The sequence below is a fragment of the Lotus japonicus genome, chromosome 1, assembly GCF_012489685.1.
Source record: "Lotus japonicus ecotype B-129 chromosome 1, LjGifu_v1.2".
Lineage (NCBI taxonomy): Eukaryota > Viridiplantae > Streptophyta > Magnoliopsida > Fabales > Fabaceae > Lotus > Lotus japonicus.
The window spans coordinates 45,338,976-45,365,922 of record NC_080041.1 but is presented as its reverse complement, the minus strand read 5'-3'; the positions used below and the strand labels follow the sequence as shown (position 1 = coordinate 45,365,922).

Sequence of the window (26,947 nt, the reverse complement as noted above, 5' to 3'; positions counted from 1 at the left end):
AACTTTCAAACAATTGCTAAAAGACCCCTCTCAATTTAAAATAATAATTAATTTTTTATTTTCAAAAGACATGAAATTTGAAGCAAAAAGGAAAATCTGGAAAAAATAATACACATGGCAGTTTCTTATTCGCTAATGACCTTGGAGGCACCACACCCTTAAAAACTGAGAGGCACCACAGAATTTGCCTTTCTTTTTTTCTTTCTTTCCTTTCTCTATCTTTCATTAAAAATTAATTGGAAAAGAAAAGAGTCGATCTATAGGAGAGAGAAACTCTGGCTTCTCTCTAGTTTCGCCCTGTTTCATGGCGACACTCATATGAAGGCAAGCACTTCACATCAGGGAGGAGGGAAGCAGAAGGAATGGCGCGAAGTCAAAGAGATAAACTTTCTGTTCGTAGATGGCTTGGAGCCAAACACCACCTACACACAACTAAAGGAGTTTTTCACGAAGGTTGGATGGACTGTGGGAACTTTCATCCAGAAAAGGGTTAAACCAAACAGAAGTCACAAATTCGGCTTCGTAAGATTTTCCAGAAAACGTGACGCTCTGGAAGCCATAAAGACTCTGAATGGTGCTTGCCTTGAGGGGGCACCAATCAAGGTATCAATGGCGAGATATACTTTCTTTGCTAACTAGAAAGGTAAACAAGGGAGTCCCCATGGTAGACATCAGGAGTTCAGAGAGAAGGGGAAGGCGACATCCTGGAAGGAGGCTTTTAGTATTGGAAGAAGAACAACGAAACAGAGAAGGGAGGACCCAACAAGGGTGGGTGTTTACTTAGCATATGAGCAGTGGCGGATCTACCACATGGCTTGGTAGGTCCAATGCCCTGACTCAAAGAAAAAAAAAAAAAAAATTTCTTTGGACTAGGTAGGATTTTTGGCCCAAAAAAAAATTAGAGAAAGGGCAAAATTTACAAGAAAAAGCAAAATTTAGGGACTTAATTATAAAATTTTCCTAGGCTTCCTAAAATTTCTAGTTCCGCCACTGCATATGAGGACGATGAGAAGAGGGTGGGGAGATCAGCGATCGCAGTCCTACGAGGTTTACAGAGCATCAGGGATATTCAGAGGTTATTCCAGACAAATGGGTGGAAGAATGTGGCGATCAAATCCATGGGGGCAAAGGAGATAGTGCTGGAATTTGTTGATCAGGAAGCACTCTTCCTTTTTATGAGTGATGGAGGAAGAAACTAGGAAGATAAGTTGGAGCTAATCAGACCAGCCACTTCCCACGATAAACCCACGAGACATTTCCACTGGTTACAGATAAGGAATGTCCTTATTGGTCTTTGGAACGAGAAGTTCTTCAAGACAGTTGCAGGTTATATGGGCACCTTCGTTTGCGTAGATGACCAGACTGAAGCAACGACACGATACGACATGGCTCGATTACTAATTAAACCCTCAACCCCAGAGGTGAAAAACAGGGCGATTCACATGAGTATGGGAGAAGAGGTTTTCACGATCTCGGTGATTTGCGAATACTCTTCTATGATGCCAAATTTTGCTCTGGAGGCTATGAAGATGAAGGAAGCGTCGAGCAAGGATGGCTTCGGGGGAGACGAAGCTTTGTCAGGAACGGTGGTGGAGGAGACTCGGGGCACTGGAGAAGCAACTCCGGCGACGGAGGGGACCCAGTGGACGGGGGCCACAACGCCGGCGGTGGCAGGAGATCATGAATCGGTTACAACCGATGGGTCCCAAGAAGGTTGTGTGGGACAGAGGGTGCATCGATCGGAGAAATAGATAGTAGCGATAACAAATACAGGATGTCAAATTACATCTTTTGGGAATTTTTTCAAAAACTCAATGGTGGGTAGAAGAGTACATCTAGAGAGTACTGGGGCGAGGTTGACAACTATATACATGGGAGGGAGTTTAACTATCAATTTGGACAATTTGTGCCTTAGGGTCCCTGACACCTTTAAAGTCAAATTTCTAGGAGGCAGAAAGAGGAGTTTCGCTACTGACGGAACATAACTTTTGAGTTTTGACACAGGGTACTTTGGAGATATGTCAACACGTGGGAGGGGGAAGAATTCTGTTTTTGGGTAAGGACAAGGGGATCCATGAAAACTGGAATGATATGAGATCATTGGATCAAACAAAAAAACTGATTGGCCCATTGGCAATTGGGTACACTGAACCAGGCCTATTGGAGCCCAATGGGGATTTTAATGAAACATTGGAGAGGGGCCAAGCAGAGGAGTACGTAGGGGGCGTAGGTAGGGGTGTTCATCGGATTGGATTGATCCGATGAAACCGGCGAACCAAACAGAACCAAAGCAATTGGATCGGTTTTTTTGTTATTCGGTTTAAAACTGATCCAAACCGATAGAAACCAATGAAGATTGGTTCGGTTCACAGTTTGGAAAATTAAAAACCAATGAACCGATGAACCGAACCGATGATATATATTTATTTATAAAATATGTATATATATATATATCTATATATATTTATTAAAGAAATGTTTTGAAGAAATATTGTATATGTTAGATTTTTTATGTTAGTTATACTTATTATGCTTTGTTTTCTATTGTTAATTGGTAATGTTTTTGTTTACAACAAAAGCACCCTCTTATTGATTGAAAACTTTGATTAATTTGTAATGGTGCTGATACTAAACACTATTTTAAGCACTTCTACATTGTTAAGTACTTAAGTTGTTGATTTTGCATTATGAATTTGTGATTAACTATGATTGAGTTACTAATTTGTCATTTTTATGCATTGTTAAGTTGTGAATTATATGTGATTCTTATTTATTTAAAGTTGTGGTATTGATATTGACAAAAAAAAAAGAAGTTGTAAAATCGAGGAACCGAACCGATCCAAACCGTTCATCATTGGTTTGGTTCGGTTCGGTTTTGGATTTTTTTTTTGTTAACAATGGATAGAAACCGAACCAATGAATTTTAATTGGATCGGTTTTTGGTTTCACTTAAAACCGGTCCAAACCGAACCGCGAACACCCCTAGGCGTAGGGGTGCTCTGGGGTGAATTTGCAACACAAATTGATAGAGATTCGAATGCCTCTTTGGAGGAATTATCTTCGAAGGTTGCGGTAAGAAAGGGGGGCAGACTTAGAAAAATTAAGGTTCCCACTCGCCCTTCGAACCAAGAAGAAGAGCATAAATTAGCAGCAACAATCAAACTTGGTCGCAAGCCTAAGAAGCCTCTTCCCCCTGTTCCGGCACTAGCGTTGGAGGTGAACTCGTCACTAGCGGAATCGCGTTTGGCGGAGGCTACGCAGGGTTGTCCTACAGGGAGATATTACACCAGGGCCACTAAGATTTGGTTACTTGGGAAGGTACCGGACTCGATATGAAGGCACATATTGGCAAGCAATAAGAGGGCTAGACAGAGAAGAGAGAACTAAAGGTTTCTCTTCCTAGAGAACAACTTGAGCAATGAAACGCAAATGGCTATGCTGGAATGTGCGCGGGCATGGAAGGGCAGAGAAGAGAAGAGCAGTGAAAGAACTATTGTGAAAAGCCCAACCGGAGGTAGTGTTATAGCAAGGTACCAAGCTAGACTTGTCTAGAGAGAAGAAGTTGAGGAATTTAGCAAGTTTGCTACAGTATGAAATGGAGTTTGTCCCTTCGTTAGGAGTTTCTGGATGTCTTTTTCTCTTTGGAAATCCACAGTATTCTCAATGGAGGAGGTGGTATAACGGACATATATTTTTTTAATCTTTGGCAAGGTGTCTCTTAATGATATCGATTGTGCCATCGGGATTGCATACATGCCGAACCGGGCTGAAGCAAGAATGGTCTTTTGAGATGCAAATAGTAAAATCTTGGGGTATTTATCTCTGAATTCAGGGCACGGTTGGTCTTAGGAAGCTGAGCAGTGGGATGGGTGGTTTCAAAGGCAAATAGGACTTGGAGATTGACAAATGAATCAATCCACATGGACTTTCTGGTGCAAGAGGTTAATTGTGTGGAAATTAGACACATCTTTAGAGAGAGCAACATCATTGCAAATTCTCTGGCTAAGGAAGGGTGTAGTAGATCTTTTGTGTGGAGGACTCAAAGGGGGGAGAAGGGGCCTTTTGTTTGGAAAGTTTGTTTTGAACATAAGGCGCATCTGATTTGATTTGCAGGATCCTTGGTTTTGGAGGGAAATTTTGCTGTCATAGAACTTCTGTCCATGTACTCGTTTTTTATGTCATGAGGTTTCATCTTGTCTAGCTATCTTGTTTTAGCTTCTTGGGTACTTTAGGTGAAATTGGGGTTTTGCACTTGTTGTGCTGGTTTTTGTTTTTTTTTTTTTGCTTTCATTGCTTTTCTCTCTTTTGGTAGAGAGTGTACTCTTTCGGTTATTTGGATCAATATATCTCTTTAATTTTCAAAAAAAATCTTTCATTTTTCATTTATTTCCTCTCATTTTCTCTTCCATCCAAACATACCCTGATAAACTGATCTAAATTGCGGAAACGGTTAGGCCTAGTATACTCTTGTTATGATGACGTTGCCTTGAACCAAATTGCGGCTCAGATTTCGGCGCGTGGAGTGTCTTAGAGTAGTGTTGCTTGGTTGTCTGGTGCGGTCCTAATGGTCGGGTGTCTGATTCTATGGGGTGTTAGGGGGTTGTTGTTGTTTTCGGGCCTTTAAGGTACTTTGTTCCGGTCGATTATTTTACTGTATAGGAAGTTTGGGCCTTTGGTTGGAGCGTTGTAAAATGATTTTTTGATAGAGTTGTTGCTCTTCCCTTTGAGGTTTTTGTTGAGGGTGAGCAGCCATTTCTCTTTCAAGAGGTGGTTGCGTATTGGTTGTCCCTTTTCATATTATCTATATTATATATCTTTCATTTTCGAAAAAAAAAATAATTATCAAGTTTGCATATTGAAAATTTTATGAATTCTTATAGCTTGACACGTGTACCTAAAAGTGTTGAAGCTCTAGATTACTGACACATAAGATTTTGAGGACTCCCAAACTATATAATACTAGTGTTTTTTACCTGTGCGTTGCAGGGGGAATATGTCTAATCTATTTGATACATCAATCTACACCTTGATTATTAAAAATATAATAAACTACAAATGAAATAGAAGAGTCGGAAATGATGAGCAAAGTGGACAAAAAGTCTTAAATTGAAACCCTTGTTGCATAGATTGAATTTCGTACAATTGAATAACTAATAGAAAGATTGTTTAACCAATTCTCCAATTCTACAAAACATATCAGGGGATGGTTTAATGATGGCTAATAAACAATAGCTGATTTAATCTACAGCGAAAAAAAGAGAAAAAATTATTCATGAACGTGATTACGCGAGTTCGTCTTCATTACCTAAAAAAAATCAAGAGGGAATGAAAAAAATGGAATAATTTATTAAAAATTAAATGCCATTAAAAAAATAGCGTCATCACACATCAAGAAGACAAGGGGAAAAAAGAAAACAAAAACTTCATCATAGCAGGTTGAGTTTAGACGTATTAAAAGATTTTGTTTTCACTCCAACCAAATGAAAAATCACCATATGAAAAAGCACTTCATGAAGTAAGAAGGTATCACACTCTGAATTTGAATCATTAAAATATGGGTTAAACGTGAAAACCGTCCCTGAATTTTGACCGGGATTTGATTTTCGTCCCTCGCCGGAAAATCTTCTTCCCATGGACGCCCTCAAACTTAGTTTTTTGTTTGGAAACCGCCCTTGCAGTTAAAAAGCTCCGGCCGTCGTATCCAGGTGTCTATTTTGGGCCTATGTGGACATGCCACGTCATTTTATTAAATGACGTGTTATTTTTTTAAAATAAAAAAAATTAAATAATTTAATTGTAATCAAATCCCCCCAAAACTTAGCTAATTTAATTTCTAACCCCATAATCTTCTTCACCTTCTTCAAATTTCATCATCATTTTCCAGAATCATCTTCACCTTCAATCTTCATCATCATTTTCCTAGCAGCTTCCCCCACCCATCACCACACCCAACACCACGCCTCCAACCTTACTCCCACCGCCCCCAACCTCATCTCACGCCCAATGTTTTCTTCGTTCCTCGAAACTGATAACATCCTTCGATTCCATTGTAGGTTTGCCACCTCGTAAATTCTAAATCAAATCGTTGTTTGGATCCCACCATTGCGACCACGCCCAACTTCCAATCTGCATTGTGCAAATTCCTCAATCAGATCTCGTTGTTGCTGTGGAATCTGAAGGTTGAGGTTTAGATGGATCAGTTGTCGGTGAAGATTCACTTGTTAGTTTGATGGAATCACCAGACTTAACTTGCGGGAATGCGAAAATGTTGGGATGCGAAAATGCAAGGAAGAGAAGGTACTTAAGGGACTACTACTACCTTCGTTTACCTGCATTTTTTCATGTATAAGATCAATCATCAATGTGCCCATCACATTTTATCCGTACTTAACTTTTTATTATATGTCAATTTGATTCCTCCTCAATAGATAATTTATGTATGTTTTTTGTTACTATGAAATATGAATGAATTGTGTTCTGTTTATAAGTTGAATGTGACAACTCATGTTCTTCAGCCACCATTTTTTACCATTTGAAATGTTGACTCTTAGACAAGTGAAGAAAGAATCAAGAATGTCAATATGGATCTCTTTTATTTTTCAGTTCACACTTATGTTATTAATTCACAAGCTTATTTGGGAACACACTGTTACTCCTAACATTGACTTTTGTTTGACAACATCTCAATATTCAATTATGTTTATTTTATGGTGAAATTTTTTGTTCTTGAGAAATTTGCTCACCATAATTTTTCTCTAAATTTATATGTAGTTCCTGTCAAGACCAGTGATTACCCTTTATTGATCATGTTGAGCTTACTTCATTGAGATTCACGTTTTTACAGGGATGACTTCCTGTCTCAAGGATTCAAATTGACATTGTAAGAAAGAAAGAAAAAAGAAGGAATGAGATGGTATGTGGCTGAGACTGGATTGATGGTATCTTCTGGAACAAGGTAGTTAAAAGCGGGATTGATGATACCTTCTGAAGTTACCTCTGGTGATGAAATTAGGGGCCTTGGTTCATGGGCAGTGCTGAGTTGATCAGGAACAGAGTTACTCTTTGTTAAGATCTAAAGACTTTTTCCTTGTGCTGCCTTGGTTTTGCACCTTTTGTCTTGTTTTTTGCCAGCAAAGAAGGTTAAAGAATTGCCCTGAGTGAAACAAAGGGCTCGAGTTCCCATTATCAAGATGTAGGAAACAGAAATTGAAGAACAGATACAGGTTGTACATTGCTTCTTCTTTACTTTTCTTTTGTTTGCTGGATCACTTGGTCCAGTTATCTGTAATTGCTAGGATCCCGCAGAACCTGCCACCCTCAATAGAAAGAAAATGGCCCTATGTCTTTTTGTTGTGATGATGTGTTGACAATTTTAATTTAATTTTCTCACGGTATTGTATATATGCAGATTGTTATGGTTGTGCCAGCAACTAGAATACAAGGTTTACACTTGTCTATCACTCATGAACTGTGTTTTTGGTTTATTAATTCCTGATGAAGTGCTTGCATTATAACATTAGGGCTCGTTTGGTAAACCGTATTAGCCATGATAGTATAAGCTTATACAATACATTATGAACTTATCTATTGTTTGGTGCTCACATTGTATTGTATAAGCTTATACATCAATCTCCTCTTATACATCAAAATGATGGATTATTTAATTCACCCAATAGATGATGAATAAGACATGATAAGAATGAAATGTATAAACTACTTCAATATATTTAATCAACCGCCATCACAATCACCCTCCACCACCACCGCCTCCACCACTACAAATTTAAGAAACGCAAGAATGACTACAAAATAATACATAACAAAATAGTGTATATTATGTCATAGTCATATGACATACGTGTTCTATTGATAGTCCTAGCTACCTTTTCTTTTTACTGTTTTGTGGGAGGAGAAAGGGAGGGGGAGGGGAGGGGAGGGGAGGCAGGGGTTGGGGTGGGAGTTGGGTGGTGGTGGGGGATGTGGAGGTTGGATGGGAGGAGGAAGACGAAGTGGAATAAAGGGGAGGAGAACGACCAAAAGTGATTAATGAAATTTAGAAGAATCAAAAGTGATGTGAAAAGTGTAACACCCCGATTTTCGGGTGTCACTTTAGTAACTCAAAAATAAAACAAAGCGGAAAAGTAGGTATTTTTTTTTTAAATAAAAAGACTTGTCGAAATAAAGACTCAACTCATTTGCGATTAACAGCGACTAATATACAATAAAAGCACAGCCCTCACTGCAACCCAAAATCATCGTCACAAGTGTCCTCAAGTGACGGAAAGTAACATCAAGTAACTGAAAGTGGTGCCCGCAGGCAAACAAGTGCGACCCATAGCCAGAGTCATAAGTTTTATAAATACAATCCTCCAAGAAAGTAAGTCAGCCCAAAACGGCCTCCAAAGGACCTTCTACGTCCGACAAACTCTCTGTGATCCTCATGGAAGAAAACCGCACAAAAAGCTAATAGTCGGTGACCTACCCAGCCCCAAAATAAGAAATGAAAATCAGAGCTATGACACTAACACCCAACCTTAGTAGGCTCTAAACACCCATACCCTATACTTCCATCATCGACCCTCATCTGGTCATGCGTTCAGTCCGGGTCCTCGTCGAAACTTCAGTAATGGTCATTACGCTCCTGGTCCTCCCCGAGTGACGAATCATCACGAACCAGATGTCGAACGTCTGGCAGCAGGCCGACCGCCCAAACACAGACATACAAACAAAGCCAAGGCGCTAGGGTCAACTTACAGTATACAATAGATATACAACTAACATTTGAAGAATAAGGGGGTATATATATATATGTTGTATATATACGTATAACTTATGTATTGCCTACCCTAAGGTATATACATAGCATATTTATCAACATCAAATCATCAAGATATATAACGATGTTTATCGACATCAAATCACAAATGACAATTGGATCTTCAACACATCAACAAATATAGTTAGGTGCATGGCGTGCCAATGCAATGTCATGCTCAAAATATGATCCGGATAAAATGTCACCAACTCGATGGATGGGACGAGTCAAGCATCTCGCTCCGCTAAAGCATCTCGCTTTTATGAAGCATCTCGCTCCTGTGAAGCAGCACGCTCCTGTGAAGCATCTCGCTCCAATGAAGCATCTCGCTCCGATGAAGTCCGATCTGAGATCGTCCTTCGGAAAGTAGCACACTTTCCAAGAAATGTATGCATGAATGCAATATGGTTAGCAAAACAACGAAACGTCCTCACCAAGGTACGCGTGTCTAGCTAGAGTACATTGTCTCTACAATACCCTAAGGTAAACAAGGAAGTGCTAATTACACTTGGTAACTTTCCTAGTCACTTTGGCTCACCGTCTCGATGGCCAACCAAACTGCTCCACGAGCAAAAGACTGCATCTCGCACTCAGTGACCTTTCAAGTTACCCTGGCTCACCATCTCGATGGCCAAACAACTCATCAACGATTAGAGAGAATGTTGCTCGCATTCTGTGACTTCTCGTCACAACAGCTCATCCTCTTGAAGACTGAACCAAATGCTCAAGGAGCAAGGAGTGTCATCCGCACTCAGTGACTGTCCCAGTCACAACGCTAGGATCGCCGACACTTCCCGTTTTCAAACTTATTTCAGATCCTAAGTCCTTTCCAAGAAATTGTTATTACTATTTGAAGATGTTCTATCTTTGGTTAATGCATTATGAATTTCATTTATGAAGTCAAGTTTCGTTTCTCTTTTGTTCCAAAACTCTATAAGTAAAAAGATCCTAATAAACCCAAGTAATTCCCCGGGAAGGTCTTGATCCTAAAATGACTATGGCTTAGACCTCCGGTCAAAGCCTGCCTAACATTTCCCAAACCTCGTCATTAGCATGGCATAACATCACGTTTTCCCCACACTCCGAAATCATATAATCAAGTACTATCTCAAATCAGTACAATTCAATAGAGCATATGCAAAACAACATAAACTCAGCAGAAATAATAGCATATAACTCAGTTCAAAAGGAAGCCAGTAAACGACCGAAGCCTCTCAGAAAACGGAGACACACGTCTCATATAAGTTCACTCGGCCGAAGCCCCCAGAAAACATTTTCTAGTTCAAAGCGATAAACAACATTCAATGCAATCTTCAATATCAAGCAGTATTCAAGTCGAAGTTATCGACGCCTACAATACAAATAGCTAGTAAGTAAGTTGCCCTAACCTTAGCCAATTTCCATACTGAGGTGCAACTCCGATCCGAGCACATCTTTGTTTTCCTGTGTAAGCTTGCTTCCTTTTGTCCTTTGGCTTTGTCGCCAAACGCTCCCGTTATTCGTACCAAAATCCAAGTTCGAAGAGTCGCCGAAGAAAGTTGTGGTTCGCGTGGTTGACAGAGGAACTTTCGCTAGAGACACCAAAGGGATAGTGTTTCTTCATCCTTTCAAAGCCAGGAACTCAACGGCGCTGTCCGTTTCCCAAAAGAGTCGACGATTTGCCCAGAAAATTAAGCCGAAGGTCGACGGTGGTCGTCGGGGTCGTCGAATAAAATGACCCAAATATGAAATTGAAATTAGGGATTTACTCTCCTCGCGGCAAGGATGGTCGCAGTACACTCCGTTTTTCCATTGGTCACCGGAGTTGACCGGAAAAAGCTCCCGAAAGCGGCAGCGGCGGCGGTCGACGGCGACGAAACGACGATCCGGAACATGGGTTTCGTTGTGGACATCGCAAAGGTTCCAACAGTACTAACCTCGCTGTGATCGGAGGCCCGAGGACACTGAAATCGAAGGTCAAAGTTGACGACGTCGGCGGCGTCGTACTCCTCTGTCTTCACGTTTTTCTTGCTCTGTTTTGTTCGCGGTGGCTGTGGCAGCTCCAAGCTGTGATGCGGTGGTGGTGTGGTGACTTTGAGCTCATTGATTGGTGGCTTTTCCTCGCCGGAAACGGAGGACGAAGGAGTACCCACGGTGGTGGCTTGCTCGCGGCCAAGGAAAAAGAGGAGCGGCAGTTGCTGGTCTTGGTGGTGGTTCACGTGGGTAGATCTCGTGGTGGCCATGAAAAAGGAAGCTTGTGATGATGACTGCTGCTCTGTTTTGGTGGAGACAATGATCCATGGTGGTGTGAGTTCTTGGTTGCTGCCATGTGAGGAAAAGAAAGCACGGTGATGAGGAAGAAGAAACATGGTGTACGTGGACAGCAAAGGAGAGGAAAATGGTGATGGTGTATGAGGTGAAAGAATGAGTGCTTGTTATGGGATGATGATGAAGGGAAATGGATGCTGAATCGTGAAGAGGAAACAGGGAGTATGGTGCTGCTTGGTTGAAGGTGAAAATGATATATGGCCTGGTGATTTTGGTGAAGAACAAAATGATGTGGGTGTGAGCAGGAGAAAAGAAGAAACGCAAGTGAAGTAGGAGGTTGCGGCAAGGAGAAATAAGGAGATGAATAAGAAGAGAAAAGATGAAGAAAATGTGTTCTGCAGAGGAAAGAAATAAAACGTGAAGATGTAAGGGAGAGAGGATGAGAACGGATTGGTGGAGGGATAAGGATGAATAGATATTTTGTAAGATATTTTTAAAATTGGTACAAATTGATTTAGACACTGAAGATTTACTCCATAGAGTTAAGAGAAAAATGTAGAGATGATATATTAACCTATAAAAAATTATGAGGAACTTAATGAAATTATAAAATATAAATTAGGATCACTTTGAGCAGAACAAAATGATTCATGGACAAGAAAATGTGTAAGAATTAAGCTAAAGAATAATTGTTAGACAATTAGAACAAATATGACGTTGTCATATTATGCAATTAAGCTAAGTATCCTTCCATAAAAGGCCGATAGTTTTTTTGGATTCATTTAAATGAGAAAATGGCTTGAACGTAGTATGGGTCGAAATACGCCGCAAAACTACTTTTTGTGTTTGACGTCGAATGAAGAAACTTCCTTCTGAAGAAAGGTTGGACACATCGAAAGAAATAGGTGTACGCGTGTGAAATCTTTATTTGAAGCTCCGAATAGAAAAAGTCTTCATCGTCGGTTTATTTTAAGGTTCTTGAGCTATCAGGGATTTAGTTTCGGCAAACTTCCGAGAATTGGAATCGGTCGTTCGTACATTCCGGGGTTTCGTGTCGAAACACTTGTCATGGAAATAAATAAGAGAAATTCTTATATTCCTCTGAAGATTTTTGAATTTCGTTTCTACAATGCTTTAAGAGTAGATTAGCCCTTTACTAACGCTTTCGCCCTAAGGCGGACGTGAATAAGGCTCGTGCTATAATCTTTAGCGACTACAGTACTATTCCCAAACAATTTCCTGAACGTTCTTCTTCATTAAGTCATCCAAAACAGCATTCTCCTTTACCAGGTCTTTTTGCGGTTAAACCGATTCTACTCGTGGGTTGGAAAAATAATTAAGAATAATTATTTAAATCCAAGTCTCAAATTTGGGTCTTACAAAAAGTTACATAGATTAGCCATAGAAGCATCGTGACGTCATCTTCACCAACACATTGGTGGTTTGAATCTAGTGTTCAGGGACAACTGAATTGGCAAGACCCCCGTGCCACCGTCATCTTCATCACTTTCTATCTCCAAACTTTTTATTGTAGAAATTTTGAACCCATATGTTCATTGTAGAAAATTTCAAACGCTAATCCTCTAACCCTAAGATGAAGATGAAAAAGGACATGGCTGGGTAGGTTCGTTGCGGAGATTGTGTTTGGCGAGATGCATGTTGGTTAAGGCCTTAAGGGTTTGAGAGAGAAGAAGTTAATGAGGATGGAAATGGAAATGGGGTGGGTTTAATTAGCAAGAAGAAGAAGACAAGAATTAACGGGAAACAGGGTGGAATTGAGTATGTTCGATTTTGAGTGATGAGACTTATGAACACTCATGAAGTTTCATGAAAAACACTCATGAATTGAGTGATTGATTAATCAATAGTCTTAATCGAGGAATTAGGGTTTTCAAACTTGGGGATTGAGGGTTCCACATTAGCTTTGTAGGTAGAGATGACACCTGCGCGGGATGAGGCAGGGAGTTCCTCCCCACTCCCCATCCCCGCATCTCTTCCTTGTCCCTGTCCCCACTCCCCATCCTTGCATCCCTTTCCTATCCATGTCCTCAATCCCCATCTCTGTGGTGGGGTGAATTTTAGCCTCATCCACAATCCACAAGGGCCCCATGGGGACCATTAACACATCATTAAAAAAAATAAAAACTACATTAAATATAAAAAATACATAAATTTCTACTAGGCCACAATGGTTAAATATAGAAACCATTGAAAAGCAATATTATAACACAAGAAAGGGGTGTTTTAATTGTGTTCTTATAAAACTTTGTTTTTTTCAAACGGTTATTAGTTTTAAAACGTTTTCGCAATCGTTTGGTGCAGCGGATAAAAGTGTAGAATAGTAAAAGATAAAAACACAAGTAATATATCCTGGTTCACCCTTAAATGATAGGGCTACGTTCATTCCTTGGCTTAACCAAGATTTTACTAAACAAGTATTAAGGACTTCTCTTACACCAAGTATTATCCATGACTTCTCTCAACAAGTATTCTCCAGGACTTCTCCCAACAAGTATTCTCCAGAACTTTTCCTACAAGTATTCTAAGGACTTCTCCTTACAAGTATTTTCAAGACTTCTCCTTGACCAAGTATTATACAAGACTTCTCCTACAATCGTTTTCAAGATTGTTTGCTTCCACGAGAATCTCTTTTTACAAGAGTGATAGTAGAGAAATTTAAACTTGGAAACTATAATGTATTGGGTATGTGATTTGACTCTAAGATTATACTTTATGTTCTACTTCTTGAGAGACTAAGGTAGGTATAAAGGATTTGCTCTTAGGAATAGTTCTCTCTTTCTGAAGCAGACGGCGTAGATAGGCTCTTCTGAATCGTAAGCTCAAAAAGCTAGCTTGCATTGTCTTTAGATCTTGCTCTTTATACTTCAGAATCTTCTGTGAGATGAATGATAGCCGTTGGAGTGTATACTTCACAAAGTTTCTATCTGTTGGATCAAACAGTACTTTTGTGTACTTGTGTCAAGTGCATTAAATGCATCGTACTACTTGATGAAGACCTTTTGCCGAAATAGTGTAGTTTGTCAACTAGCAGGTAGCACATGTTTGTGCTTCTATCCGTTGGTGTGAAGATATGGTAATTTGGTAGTGACATCATTGTACTTTCACTTTGTGAATTGTACCTTGTCAAATCATGTGATCTTGCTTTAAAACTCCTTCACAAAGCTATTCTGAATTTTTTCCCAACTTGAACGTGATGCTCATTCTTCAAACGTTGCAGCTTTCTTTATATGATAGACTTCTTCATTCAGAGTGTCTTTCACTCTTTCTGCTTCAGATGATCTTTATTTTCCTTTCTTCTATTGGTCACTTGGAGTTTAGACAATAAACTTTGATCAATCACTTGTAGCTTCTTCTTAGGAATTGGATTGTCTTGAATATGTGTTGCTTGTTTCCTTGTTAAGTGTGCTTTATAGCTAGGGGTGACAATGGGTAGGGTCTGGGTAGGGTACTATAGTACCCATCCCCATACCCGTGTTTTTAAAAATTACCCGTACCTGTCCCCATTCCCGCGTGGGTAGCAACTTGAATGTCCGTCCCCTTACCCTTTGGGTACCTATATGCCCATACCCGTGCCCAATACCTGCAATTTATCTTACCAAAATATATTTTTCACTATTTTTGTTAATAGAAAACAAAAATACAACAAACTTTTTTAAATAAAAAACACTAATAAAAATACAAAAGATTATCTAAATACTCAACAAATAAAATCATTTAACTAAGAATATTTTTTAGAAGGAATAAGCGAGAAATATATAACTTTAAATTTATAATTTTAGATTTATAATATAGTCCTAAAGTTGTAGGTTATTAACTTACTAATTTTAAAAATAAGTGGGAGTAAATTAGCAATGATTATGAATACCTTAAAATATTCACCTATGTTTTTAAAAAAGAGTACGTTTGAAAACTATAGCTTAAGTTAATTTGTTCATATATTACCAAATAATTATAATAATACGTGTGTGCGGGTATGAGTACTATAGTACTATAATACTCATACCGGGTATGAGTACTATAGTACTATAATACTCATACCCATACCCACTACTTTTTACGGGTAATTACCCATACCCAACCCCATACCCATCTAACGAGTTTTTACCCTACCCATAATGGGTATTTTTTACGGGTACTCTGTGGGTCCGAGACCCATTGTCATCCCTAATTGTAGCTTCTTTTTCTGATTGACAATATATTTAAATAATTTAATACTTTAATTATATGAATGAGAGGTTTTACAATTAAAACTAATTAATACAACTAGTAATATAAAAATCCACTAATAATTAATTAATATTTTCCTTAATTCAAGGTTCACGTCAATGTATATATATAATTATATATGTATATATATATCATGTTTCATGTTTCATTTATGTACTTAAATTACTTTTTCAATAATTTGTACATATACATAAGATTTAAAAGTAAATAGCACACAATATCATTAAAAAAAGTAAAATATTTTTCTATATAGTTAGAAAATTGTATAGTGTAATTAACTATTTTATTTTTAAATATTTTTATATAAATTTAATTAATTTAATATTATTACTCTTGAATTTTTTTCTTATTGATGATTAATATTTTAGAAAATGTCCATATTTAATATTTTAATTATATATGGGTGAGGTTTTAGAAAGAATGTTTAATAAAATATATATAGAGTAATAAATAATTAAGTAGTATTTAATTAATGCAAAGAATTTTTTTGATTAATAATTAATATTTAACCACTATATGTATGAGAGGTTTTTCAATTAATTAGTTATATTATTAATGTTTAATAAAATATTAAAAATATAACGTAAACAATTATTCATAATTAATTGGTATTTTCATTAATGCAAGGAATTTATATGATTGATAATTAATATTTAACTAATTTTAGAATTAAATATTCATTTTTTTGAATATTAAATATTTCAATTATATGCATGAGATATTTTATAATAATTATTATTATAATTAGTAATGTAAAACTAAAGAGTCAAATTGACATTTATTAATTGGTATTTTCATTAATGCAAGGAATTTATATAATTGATAATTAATATTTAAATAATTTTAGTATTAAATAATTATTGTTTGAAATATTAAATATTTCAATTATATGCATGAGATATTTTATAATTATTATTAATATCCTTATCCTATATTATATACTATTTCTGAAACTAAAAAGTGGCAACTCCGACAAGTATCACTCCCTCATTCTATGTCTTTTTTCATAAGTTTTCCTCTCATACTATAATTAGTAGGTATATGATGTCATACTTATATTTTATGATTTTTTTAGTAATTTAAATATTAAATAATTTCATATATTTGAAAATAATTAATGTATTAATATTGAACTTAATAGCTATTAATGACATAAGAATAATTAACAAAAGTGAATTGTGACTTTTTCCAAAAATAACTGTTGTATTAATTTTACATTTAATGATTTTTAATGATATTAGAATAATTAATAAAAGTCACATTTGACTTTTATACCATTAAGATGTATGTTGACAAAGTCTTTTTTAATGATTATAGTTATTTTTGTATAACAAAATAAAAAATTGATATCAAATAGTTTTAAAGGATTGATTTGCAAATTAACTCAAAAACTTTGTATTTTATGCTTTCGTATATACATCTAGAAAATTAAAATGGTTCTAGTATATTGATTCAAAGCATAATAAATTAGGAAAAAAAAAGGAAATTACTATGTACCAGGAGAGAAATATGCAAAGGCCTAATGTATGCCGATAAAGTACTCTTATTTTCACTCGTGCATGACGCAGGATTAATACCAGTAATTAGTAATGTAAACCTAAAAAGTCAAATTGACATATATATTGCGCAACCACCGCCATTACCACTCCAATGGAAAATTTGACGACCTCAAATCGCAAGCAAAATATCACATCATTGGCGTCGCGTCTGCAGTTCTTCATTTGCATGTTTCCGAACGACAACATAGTGATGCAGGGTTTAGCTGAAGAGAGCGTGAAATCGGTCCACCGAAGGATCGAGAGTAGAACTGGAATTCTGATTCTGGATCAGAAATTGATTCATGCAAGGAAGCGGATCCATTGGAAGCAGAGTCTTGGCGAATGCGACATCCAAAATAATGCCACCCTTCAACTGGTGGCCCACTTGCGCAGCGGAGGAGACTACTCTCGGCAGCATGCGGTGGTGGAAGACATGTTGGACCTGATTTTGGACATCTCTGGTGAAGGGAGTAGTACTACAGAACGTTGCATGAGAATGATGCTCAAGCTTAGCACCTTGGACAATTTCATGTATAAAAGGGGTCCTCAAGTGCTGGCCAGGCTCTACCGGTCCGAATAATCACCTCACAAAGCCATGGTTGATTTCACCATAAGATAGTTCTTGGACGATTGCAACTCCATGATCAAGAAAAGGTTACATGCTAGTTGCCTTCGTGCGGTGGTGGTGTTTTGTGATATGCTTAGAATATACACAGGGGATGATTACGATCTTTAAAATTCTTGTATGATTTGTCTCAGGATTGTACTGGAAAAGTGTGTTAGTGATATAAATCCTAATCGGAAGGTTATGCTTAAAGGGGTTTTGAATTGTGTTGGTGAGATTGTGAATTTGGTGTTAGGGGATTTGGATATTTGTTTTGAGATCAAGATCCCTGATATGTCAGGGTCTTGGCTTTCTTGGATCGTACGGGGTCTAAGAGAAACCAGGGAGGCTGTAAAAAACAGCAGTTTTGCATTTGCTTGTTGTTGTTGTTGTACTTTCATGGTGCTGTTGCTGTTGCTGTTGCTGATGTTGTTTGCTGGTGTTGTTGCTGTTATTGTTTGCTGGTGCTGTTGCTATTGCTGATGTTGTTTGCTGGTGTTGTTGCTGTTACTGTTTGCTGGTGCTGTTGCTGTTTACTGTAAGTCGAAAATTTGAAGAATGCTGGTGATGTTTGCTGGTGCTGTTTGTTGTTTGCTGTAACATGAAAATTAGAAGTTTGGCTCTTCTGGAATCGTTTTTTAGTGTCTCTCATTCTGCTATGCTACATTAGCTTTCTCATGATAGTACGGGGTTGTTTCCTATTGTATTTAGCTGCAAAATTGGCTATCCCAGGATTGTTGTACTCTTTTTCCTTGCTAGGTTTTTATACCAATGTGTTTTTCCTAGTAAGGTTTTAATGAGGCTTTTTCTTGGAATTTTGCTTTTGTCATTTTGCGGGTTGGTGGTGGGTTTTTGATACTCAGTCTCTTGTATTATGTACTTTGCCTGTTTGCTTCTTCTGCTCAGGCTTTCCTATTTAATAATACATCTTTCATTTTCAAAAAAAAAATATGAGGACCAATTACCAAAATTAGCATGTTTCATATGGTATATATGCTTTTGTGAATCTATTATGTATGCACATTACTGTTTTGGCAAGGGTAAGGTAACATGTTAGAGCATAGTTATATAATATAGAAGTTAATCTTTAATTTATGGTCTAATTTAATGACAAAAATAATGCTTGTGCATGTGTATTCAATGTAAGTAGGACGGTTCTCTTTAAGGAATGATGCATTGACTTCTTATCTGTTAATGTTTATAGGTTCCACTGTTAATGTGTGTTTGTCTTGTTCTTATACACATATGTAGGATTGGATCCACCATTAAAGCGGTGTGAAATGTCGTGGTAAGCATTGGTGAAAAATTTGAGGGTGTAGGCTTCTCATACACCCATGATTTGTTATGCTTGTTCTTGTAGTTTTTTAAAGCAAAACTAAATTGTTGATTTTATTCATCGATATTTATAAACTCTACATTGCGTAACATTTATCATCATTATTAGCATTTGTCACTAAACTTGAGTTTCCATTTGTTAACAGTAATGTCTATGGTTCTTAGTTAGTCTTGAGTTTTGATGCATTTTGATTTATATCTTGTATCATCAGATAACTTATGCACAATGAAGTTTAACTTAATATTCATCTACCTATTTGCAGCATCCAAAGTAAATCCTCTGCACCTTGTGTACTTCAACTTCTCCGGTCGAATTATTGGTTTAGCTTTGATGAAAGACATGCAAGTGGGAATTGCTTTCGATCGTGTGTTTTTCAAGCAATTGGCTGGAGAACATATGACTTTGGAAGATAAACAGAAAACATATCCTTACCTGTACAAGAGCTGCAAGAAAATACTAGAGATGGATGCATATTTTGTTGATTCAGATGCATTAGGACTGACATTTCTTAGGGAGGTGGAGGAATTAGGACACAAGAAAGTTATTGAGCTTTTCCCTGGTGGGGAAAGACACGTAGTGAATAGTAAGAACATGGAGATGTTTGTTAATATTGTTATACATAATCAATTTGGAACATCCATATCTGAGCAAGTATCGCATTTTACTAAGGGTTTTGCTGATATTCTTTCCAACTCAAAGCCACAAGAGTTCTTTCAAAGTTTAGAGCTTGAAGATCTTGATTGGATGTTGCATGGGAGTGAAAATGAAATTTTTGTTGAAGATTGGAAGAAAAACTTATGCCGATAAATTTCGGTTGTATTGGGTGTTACACTCTACCAAGAAATTTCATTTTCACTCCCATGCAACATCCAATCAAGATCTTTAAGCTCTAAACTTTGAAAGAACTCTTGTGGATTTGAGTTGGAAAGAATATCATAAAAATCCTTAGTAAAATGCGATACCTTCTTAGATATGGATGTTACAAATTGATTACATATAAGAAGATTAACAAACTTCTCCCTGTTCTTACTATTCACTACGTGTCTTTCCCCACCAGGGAAAAGCTCGATAACTTTCTTGTGTCCTAATTCCTCCACCTCCCTAAGAAATGTCAGTCCTAATGCATCTGAATCAACAAAATCTGCATCCATCTGTAGTATTTTCTTGCAGCCCCTGTACACATAAGGATATGTTTTCTGTATGTCTTCCAAAGTAATATGTTCTCCAGCCAATTGCTTGAAAAACACACGATCGAAAGCAATTCCCGCTTGCACGTCATTCATCAAAGCTAAAACCAAAAATTCGATCGGAGAAGTTGAAGTACTCAAGGTGTAGATGATTTACTTTGGATGATGCAGACAAGTAGATGAATAATAAGCTAAACTTTATGGTACATAAGTTATCTAATGATATGATAGAAGATATACATAAAAAAACATCAAGACTCAAGACAAAGCAACCATAGTCCTTATTGTGAACATATGAGAACTATGTTTTGGTGACAAAATGTAATGATCAGACAGGTTATGTTACACAACGCAAAGTTTATAATTATTGATGAATAAAATAAAAGGTTTAGTTTTTCTGAAAAATATAAGAACAAGTATAACAATTCATGGATACATGAGAAGCCACACCCTCAAAATTTTCATCTATGCTTACCACTGAGCATATCTAATGATATGATAGAAGATATACATAAAAAACCATCAAGACGCAACCATAGTCCTTATTGTCAACAAATGAGAACTATGTTTTGGTGACAAAATGTAATGATCAGACATGTTATGTTACACAACGCACAGTTTATAAGTATTGATGAATAAAATAAAAGATTTAGTTTTTCTAAAAAATATAAGAACAAGTATAAGAATTCATGGATGCATGAGAAGCCACACCTTCAAAAATTGTATCACTGCTTTCCACTGAGCATTTCACTTCACTTTAGTGGATCCAATCTTATGTATGTGTACAAGAACAAGACATACACACACATTAACTATGGAACCTGTGAACGTTAACAGATAAGAAGCCACTGCATCATATGTTGGAAAACAACATAGCTGAAGAAAAATTAAAAAACACTCACAACACAAGAAAATAACGTGGAAACCTCAAAACCGGAAAAAAAAACCACAATCGTTGTAAAAAACGACAACCAGAGAATTATCACTATGTGAAAATTGTTACAACACATAGACTTCTTTCACTCTCACCCCAATACCCCAGTACAACCACACTCTCACAAAGCTTAAACTATGTCAGATATAAGTTTAAAGTGCTACTGACTGGTACATCTCAAAACAAAGAACCTAGGTCCAATATATAGCCTTGGTCTCCCCCTTGCTTCACCACAATAAGCAATGTGGGATTTCTCCAATAGCTAATTTTTAACCTCCTTCTTTATTATAAAAACTTGACAATCAACCCCAACAATCTTCACCTTGATTATAAGAGTTACACATCTTCCGCTTACATTGTCTATACCGACAATCATACTCCACCATAAATAGTACACTTCACTTAAAAATAAACCATCACAAGAATTTTCTGCATTTGGAACTAAACCACTCCAAGAATTTCCACATGTCGAAACTTTGTTGAAATTTTATGGTGAAACTCCCATGTTGGCTTCTAGGAAGTTCTTTAACCATCGACACCTCTCATCCCACACCTTGCATCAATGTCAACCAATGTCTGCGTGCTATTTTGAATCCGCTAGCAATAACTTGTCCTTTTACATGGTACAGCGGAAAATACCATAAGGACAAACTTTATCTTCTAAATGATATCACCATCATCTCCCAGAACAAAGGAGACATTGCTAGCACTTACCTCAAAGTCTTTTTCAGATACTGCTCCACCTGGACAATTTCTCTTCACATGCCTACACTTTCCACACTTCTAGCACGCCAATATCTTTGCATGGATCTTCTTCCCATTAGCCCCACCTATAGTTAGCAATATTAAGCTTGATGAAGTGATTTCATCACTTTTTATTCTCCTTTCTTCAGAAATAATTTTAGTTGCAACTTCTTCAAAACTCAAACTTTCTTTCTCATACATCAAAACAAGTTTCAGATGAACATATGAAGATGGAAGGGAGAAAATGTGTCTTAACGCTTTATCTTCATCATCAATCTCAACTTTAATAGATTCCAGCTCGGAGATAATATTATTCAAAGTACTAAGATGATCATAGATTTTCGTTCATTCATCCATGCGCAGATTGTGGAATTGCTCCTTCGGCAACAACCGATTTGAGATGCCCTTTGCCTGATATAACCCTTCAAGCTTCTCCCAGAGTTCCTTCGCTAACGACAAATTATGCACATTTGCAAGAACATTTTTTTCCAAACACAGATGAATTGCACTTGCAGCTCTCAAATCTAGTTCCTCCCACTTGTCGGCCTCCATGTTGGAAGTGTTCCTTTCAGCGCCTTGTGTCATCCTGATTGTATCAACACAAGCCAAACATCTCTATATCAAACTACATAGCGCTTGAATAAGACATAACAACACTTTCACAGTATCACCCTTTTTCAGCACCTTCACAATATCACAGAACTGTGATATCTCCTGAAACCGAAGCTCTTGATACCACTTTTGGGAAACAACACAGCTGAAGAAAAATTAAAACACAAGAAAATAACGTGAAAACTCCAAAATCGCAGAAAAAACCATGACCCTTATCAAAACAGACAACTAGTTAATTATCACAATGTGAAAATTGTTACAACACAGACTTCTCTCACTCTCACCCCAATACCCCAGTACAACCACACTCTCACAAAATAAATATTTAAACTAAAGCCTCGTTTGGGAGATTTTATTTGAGCTTATCTAATAGCATAAGTTCTTATGTCAATGTTTGAGAAAGCTTATCAATGGCTACCATAAGCTGTTTTGAGCTTATTTTTATAAGCTACTCAGAATAACTTATGAAAAAGAGCTTATACTTATATATAGATTATAACTTATTTTCAATTTATTTCAACAAATTTTTTAAAATAGCTTATGAATAAGCGCTTATGTCATAAGCATTTATGCTTATGTCATAAGCTCTTATGATCATAAGCGCTTAATTAAGCTGTTTTCCCAAACTGGATCTAAGTCAGATATAAGCTTAAAGTGCTACTGACTAGTACATCTAAAAACAATGAACCTAAGTCCAATATATAGCCTTGGTCTCCCCCTTGCTTCACCACACTAAGTAATGTGGGACTTCTCTAATAGCTAATTTTTAACCTCCTTCTTTATTTTTGAAACTTGGCAATGTGGGACTTGTAAATCAACCCCAACATCATATTCCTTAAAAAAAACCTGCCAGAAAGCATACATTCTTGGGTATTATTTTGCGGTGCTATAGCCGTATCAGACACCCTCTGTTTCATTTTTCAGTTGGTTTTGGATACTCTTATTAAATTCATAAAATGAATGCATTAAAAATATTATCAGATTACGTGATAGAATGGTCATAAAGCCTTTGAACAATTTAGTCTTTTAGGGTATATTCAGATTGGTGGTATGGGTAGAATGGAATGGGATGGATGGAAGGTATCAAAGTTTTATGAACTTATAGTATCAAAAATAAAGGAAGCAACACAGATACACAATATCTAAATTTTATGAACTTATGTCAAATTAATAGTAACATGAAAGCAACTTATACTTCAAACTCTTTTTTTTTCTTTTCTTTTCTTAACTTTTTATTATATATCTTGTTGGTTTTCTTGTTTACGTTAGTACTTATTTTACTTATTATCTTTTATTACGTTTTTCATTCTCTGATCCTTTACCACATTTCCTAACATCACACATACACACAATGCTTTAAACATAAACTTCTTTTATTCATTGAAATTGAGTTTTACACTTAGAAAGGAGGATTTATCCTCATATCTTGATAATGCTCTAGTATTACCGCTAACTGCCTATCTATGGGTCGCCTCTGAAGTATCAGACGCGCCATCTCATCCTTACATTCTTCTTGTCGCTCCTCCGTGTCCTCTGCTCGGAGCTCCAGCTATGCCTCCCAACCACCAATCATCATGGTGCTTTCTGCTTCTGCACGGAAGAGCTCGCCTAGTTCCTCCACGAACTCCAGAAAAATGCGAAGAGATGCATCTAGCACTGGATCCAGATCCATTCCATGCAACTGACAGATCAGCTGGCGGATGCTGCTCACTGTTGTGATCCTGAAGTACAATGCAACATAAAGATTTTGCTCGAAGGTTTTTTTCCTCAATTCCTCAAGAACTCTCTCAATATTTGCCATGTTGATTCTATTTCGCTCTCTGAGTCTGCAAGCTTAACCCAAGCAAACCTTCTATTTATACTCCAGGAATGGTTGTTAGCATTTATCATTGAAACACCTTCCCAAGACATCGTTACCGAGATCATCTTTGAATGTCTTAAATTCACTTGGCCGGTAGTAAACGTTGATTCTTTATTCCCTTTCCTTGGCCGATGTTCTTCGCTTCCTTTATTTTTCTTCGTTTTTTTTTCTCTGATTATTTGTGTATTTATTAATTATCTTATTCTCCTTATTTCATTTGTGAACTTAGTCCTTCTGAGGGGGAGTGCTTTGCACTTCAATGCTAAGTTTTTCACACCCCTGATCTTTTTGCTTATGACAAAAAAGGGGGAGTACTACCCACAATTTTTGATGTGTTATTTTTCTTTTGGAGAATTTGAAGTTATATATCGTTATGACTATAGATCTTTCATGAGGCACTAGCAAGGAATACATTTCACTTCCTCTGAAGTGATCATATGCTTTGATTTCCTTAATGCTCTGGTATACTATGTCATATTATCCATTAAATGATTGACTCTGATCGATACATCACTTTGATCATTTATTCATTTTAGCTTAGAACCTAGACTATTCTAACGTTTTCATTAAGTCATAGATTCAAGGGGAGCTTAGCTCAGAATCAAGCTCATAACTTTGATTCAGAAGGAGCTATATAAACTATACATATTAAGATAAGTTTAACTCTGATACTTTAAACTCTGAGTGTATTTAGTTTATTGTTTAAGAATTGTTCATCAAAATACTTGGTTTTGTCATCATCAAAAAGGGGGAGATTGTAAGACCAAGATTTGGTCAGGTGGTACAACTCTATGTTTTGATGATAACAAGTTTATTTATTATGTATGAACAATTATGGTACTCTAACGTTTGTTTGTTAAGTTGCGGAAAGCAGGCTCTGACTCTGATTTTAAGACTCAACTTTTATCAGAAGATAAAGACTCAAGAGTAGCCAACGTTACGCTTCTTCATTAACTATGTTCTTCTAAACGGTAGCAAACACTTCAGATGATCTGAAGATGTAAGCTCTGATGTGGACTCTGAAGAATCAAGCGCTGCAACACTGAAGACCAGATGTTCTGATGAACGGTCCAGAAGCTGAAGACTTGAGGCTCTGAAGTCCAAGAACAAGCTAGCTTTCAAGATCTGAAGCACTTCACTTTCTGAAGACTAGAAGTTCTATTGAACGGTTCAGAAGCAGAAGTTATGATGATCTGTGGATCCAAGTTTCGCTCTGACTCTGATCGCGTAAGCTTTACAAGTTCCAACATGAAGCATCTCCAAAGATCAAGAGTCAACTAGGCTAAGGCACGTCATTGTCATTCGTACAAAAGCAGATGTACCTTTCTGACCGCCTTACCTACGACGCTCAGCCATAGCAGGCCCTAAAAATTCCAGAACTGCCCTCCAACGGACAGATTCATCCAACGGATAAACACTCTAAATCTTGAAGTCTTTAAAGACTGTAGATAGAAGAAATCAGCTAAGAAACTATTGTGCATACAAGTGAAAAATCTTCAAGCGAATACCCTAGCAATATTTCTTCATTGTTCCTATTGTGTTTACCTCTGCTTCTTTTAGAAGCAATTCTTTGTAAACCAAACTTATTCACAAACTCTGTTTGTAGTTCCTTGAGAGACTAGTGAGGTTAGTATTTTTGAGAAGACTAAGGCAAGGCTGTCTTAGTGTTGCTAGTTCTTAGTATTGTTAGTCATTGAGCAAGGTGTGCTAGTGCAGTTGTAACAATCTTTGAATAGTGAATTGACTACATTCTAAGAAGGAAGAAATCACCTTAACGGGTGGACTGGACTAGCTTGAGTGATTCATCAAGTGAACCAGGATAAAATCATTGTGTGCTTTTATTTATCCCTCACTCTTAGCACTTTATATTTTTTCACGAAAATCTTCGAGAGAAAGCGGTTAATCTTCAAAACCCTATTCAACCCCCCTCCCCCTTTCTAGTGTTTTTCATACCTTCACCATTGAGGATAGATTTCATTTCACCTCTAAATAACGCTGTCTCAGCAGCAACACTTATTGGATCAAAATAGATTTCAATTTGATCGACACCAAAAGAGATGCTAGTCTATGCTAGATGGAAAAAGAAGTTAAAATCAAAACATTAGTATTGCAAAGAAGTTAAGGATAAAGCTGATTGAAGAAGAAAACATGACACACAGTAAAATAAACTAAGCTTGAAACAAATCAAAAGGAACTCTTTTCACATTCTTCATGAACATGTAGACAATAGCAGGAAACACAGATATAAGGAATCACCAATAGGAGTTCATTGAGATAAGAATATAAGCATAACTTGCAAGAAATGTTATGCATTTAAAAGAAATTGAAGAAATAGGTTTAACATGTATGAAGTTGAATTTACAGGTTTCGTTAGCTTTTGACTGTTGTTGGAGTCAGAAACTTGCTGCTACTATGTCATTGTTGTGAGTTCAAAACACATAAAATACACCCAGCAAAGAACAAAAGGTTATACAAAGGACAAACTACATAAGTGGATGCAAATATTATCATTAAAAATGTTGAAATGTTGTGATAAAGGAATAAGACCCAGTATACAACCATGTAGAACAAATAATTATAGAAAGTATTCTCTTATAAAGAATTGACGCTATATTCACACGAATGAAATGCAATGCTAGCTCATTTGATCTAATGAACCATAGTTTTCATTTCACCTCTAAATAACATTGTCTAAGAAGCAACACTTATTTGATCAAAAGAGATTTCAATTTGATCTACAGCAAAAGAGATGCTAGTCTATGCTAGATGGAAAAAGAAGTTAAAATCAAAACATTAGCATTGCAAAGAAGTTAAGGATAAA

At 36.8% G+C, this 26,947-nt stretch overlaps 1 protein-coding gene across 1 annotated transcript; it reads right to left on the bottom strand.

Moving 5' to 3' along the window:
* Positions 1-9,916: 9,916 nt before the first annotated feature.
* Positions 9,917-11,529, bottom strand: LOC130731091 (uncharacterized). Its single transcript, XM_057583310.1, has one exon. The coding sequence runs from the start codon at positions 11,161-11,163 to the stop codon at positions 10,552-10,554; it is 612 nt and encodes a 203-aa protein (XP_057439293.1). The 5' UTR covers positions 11,164-11,529; the 3' UTR covers positions 9,917-10,551.
* Positions 11,530-26,947: the final 15,418 nt, after the last annotated feature.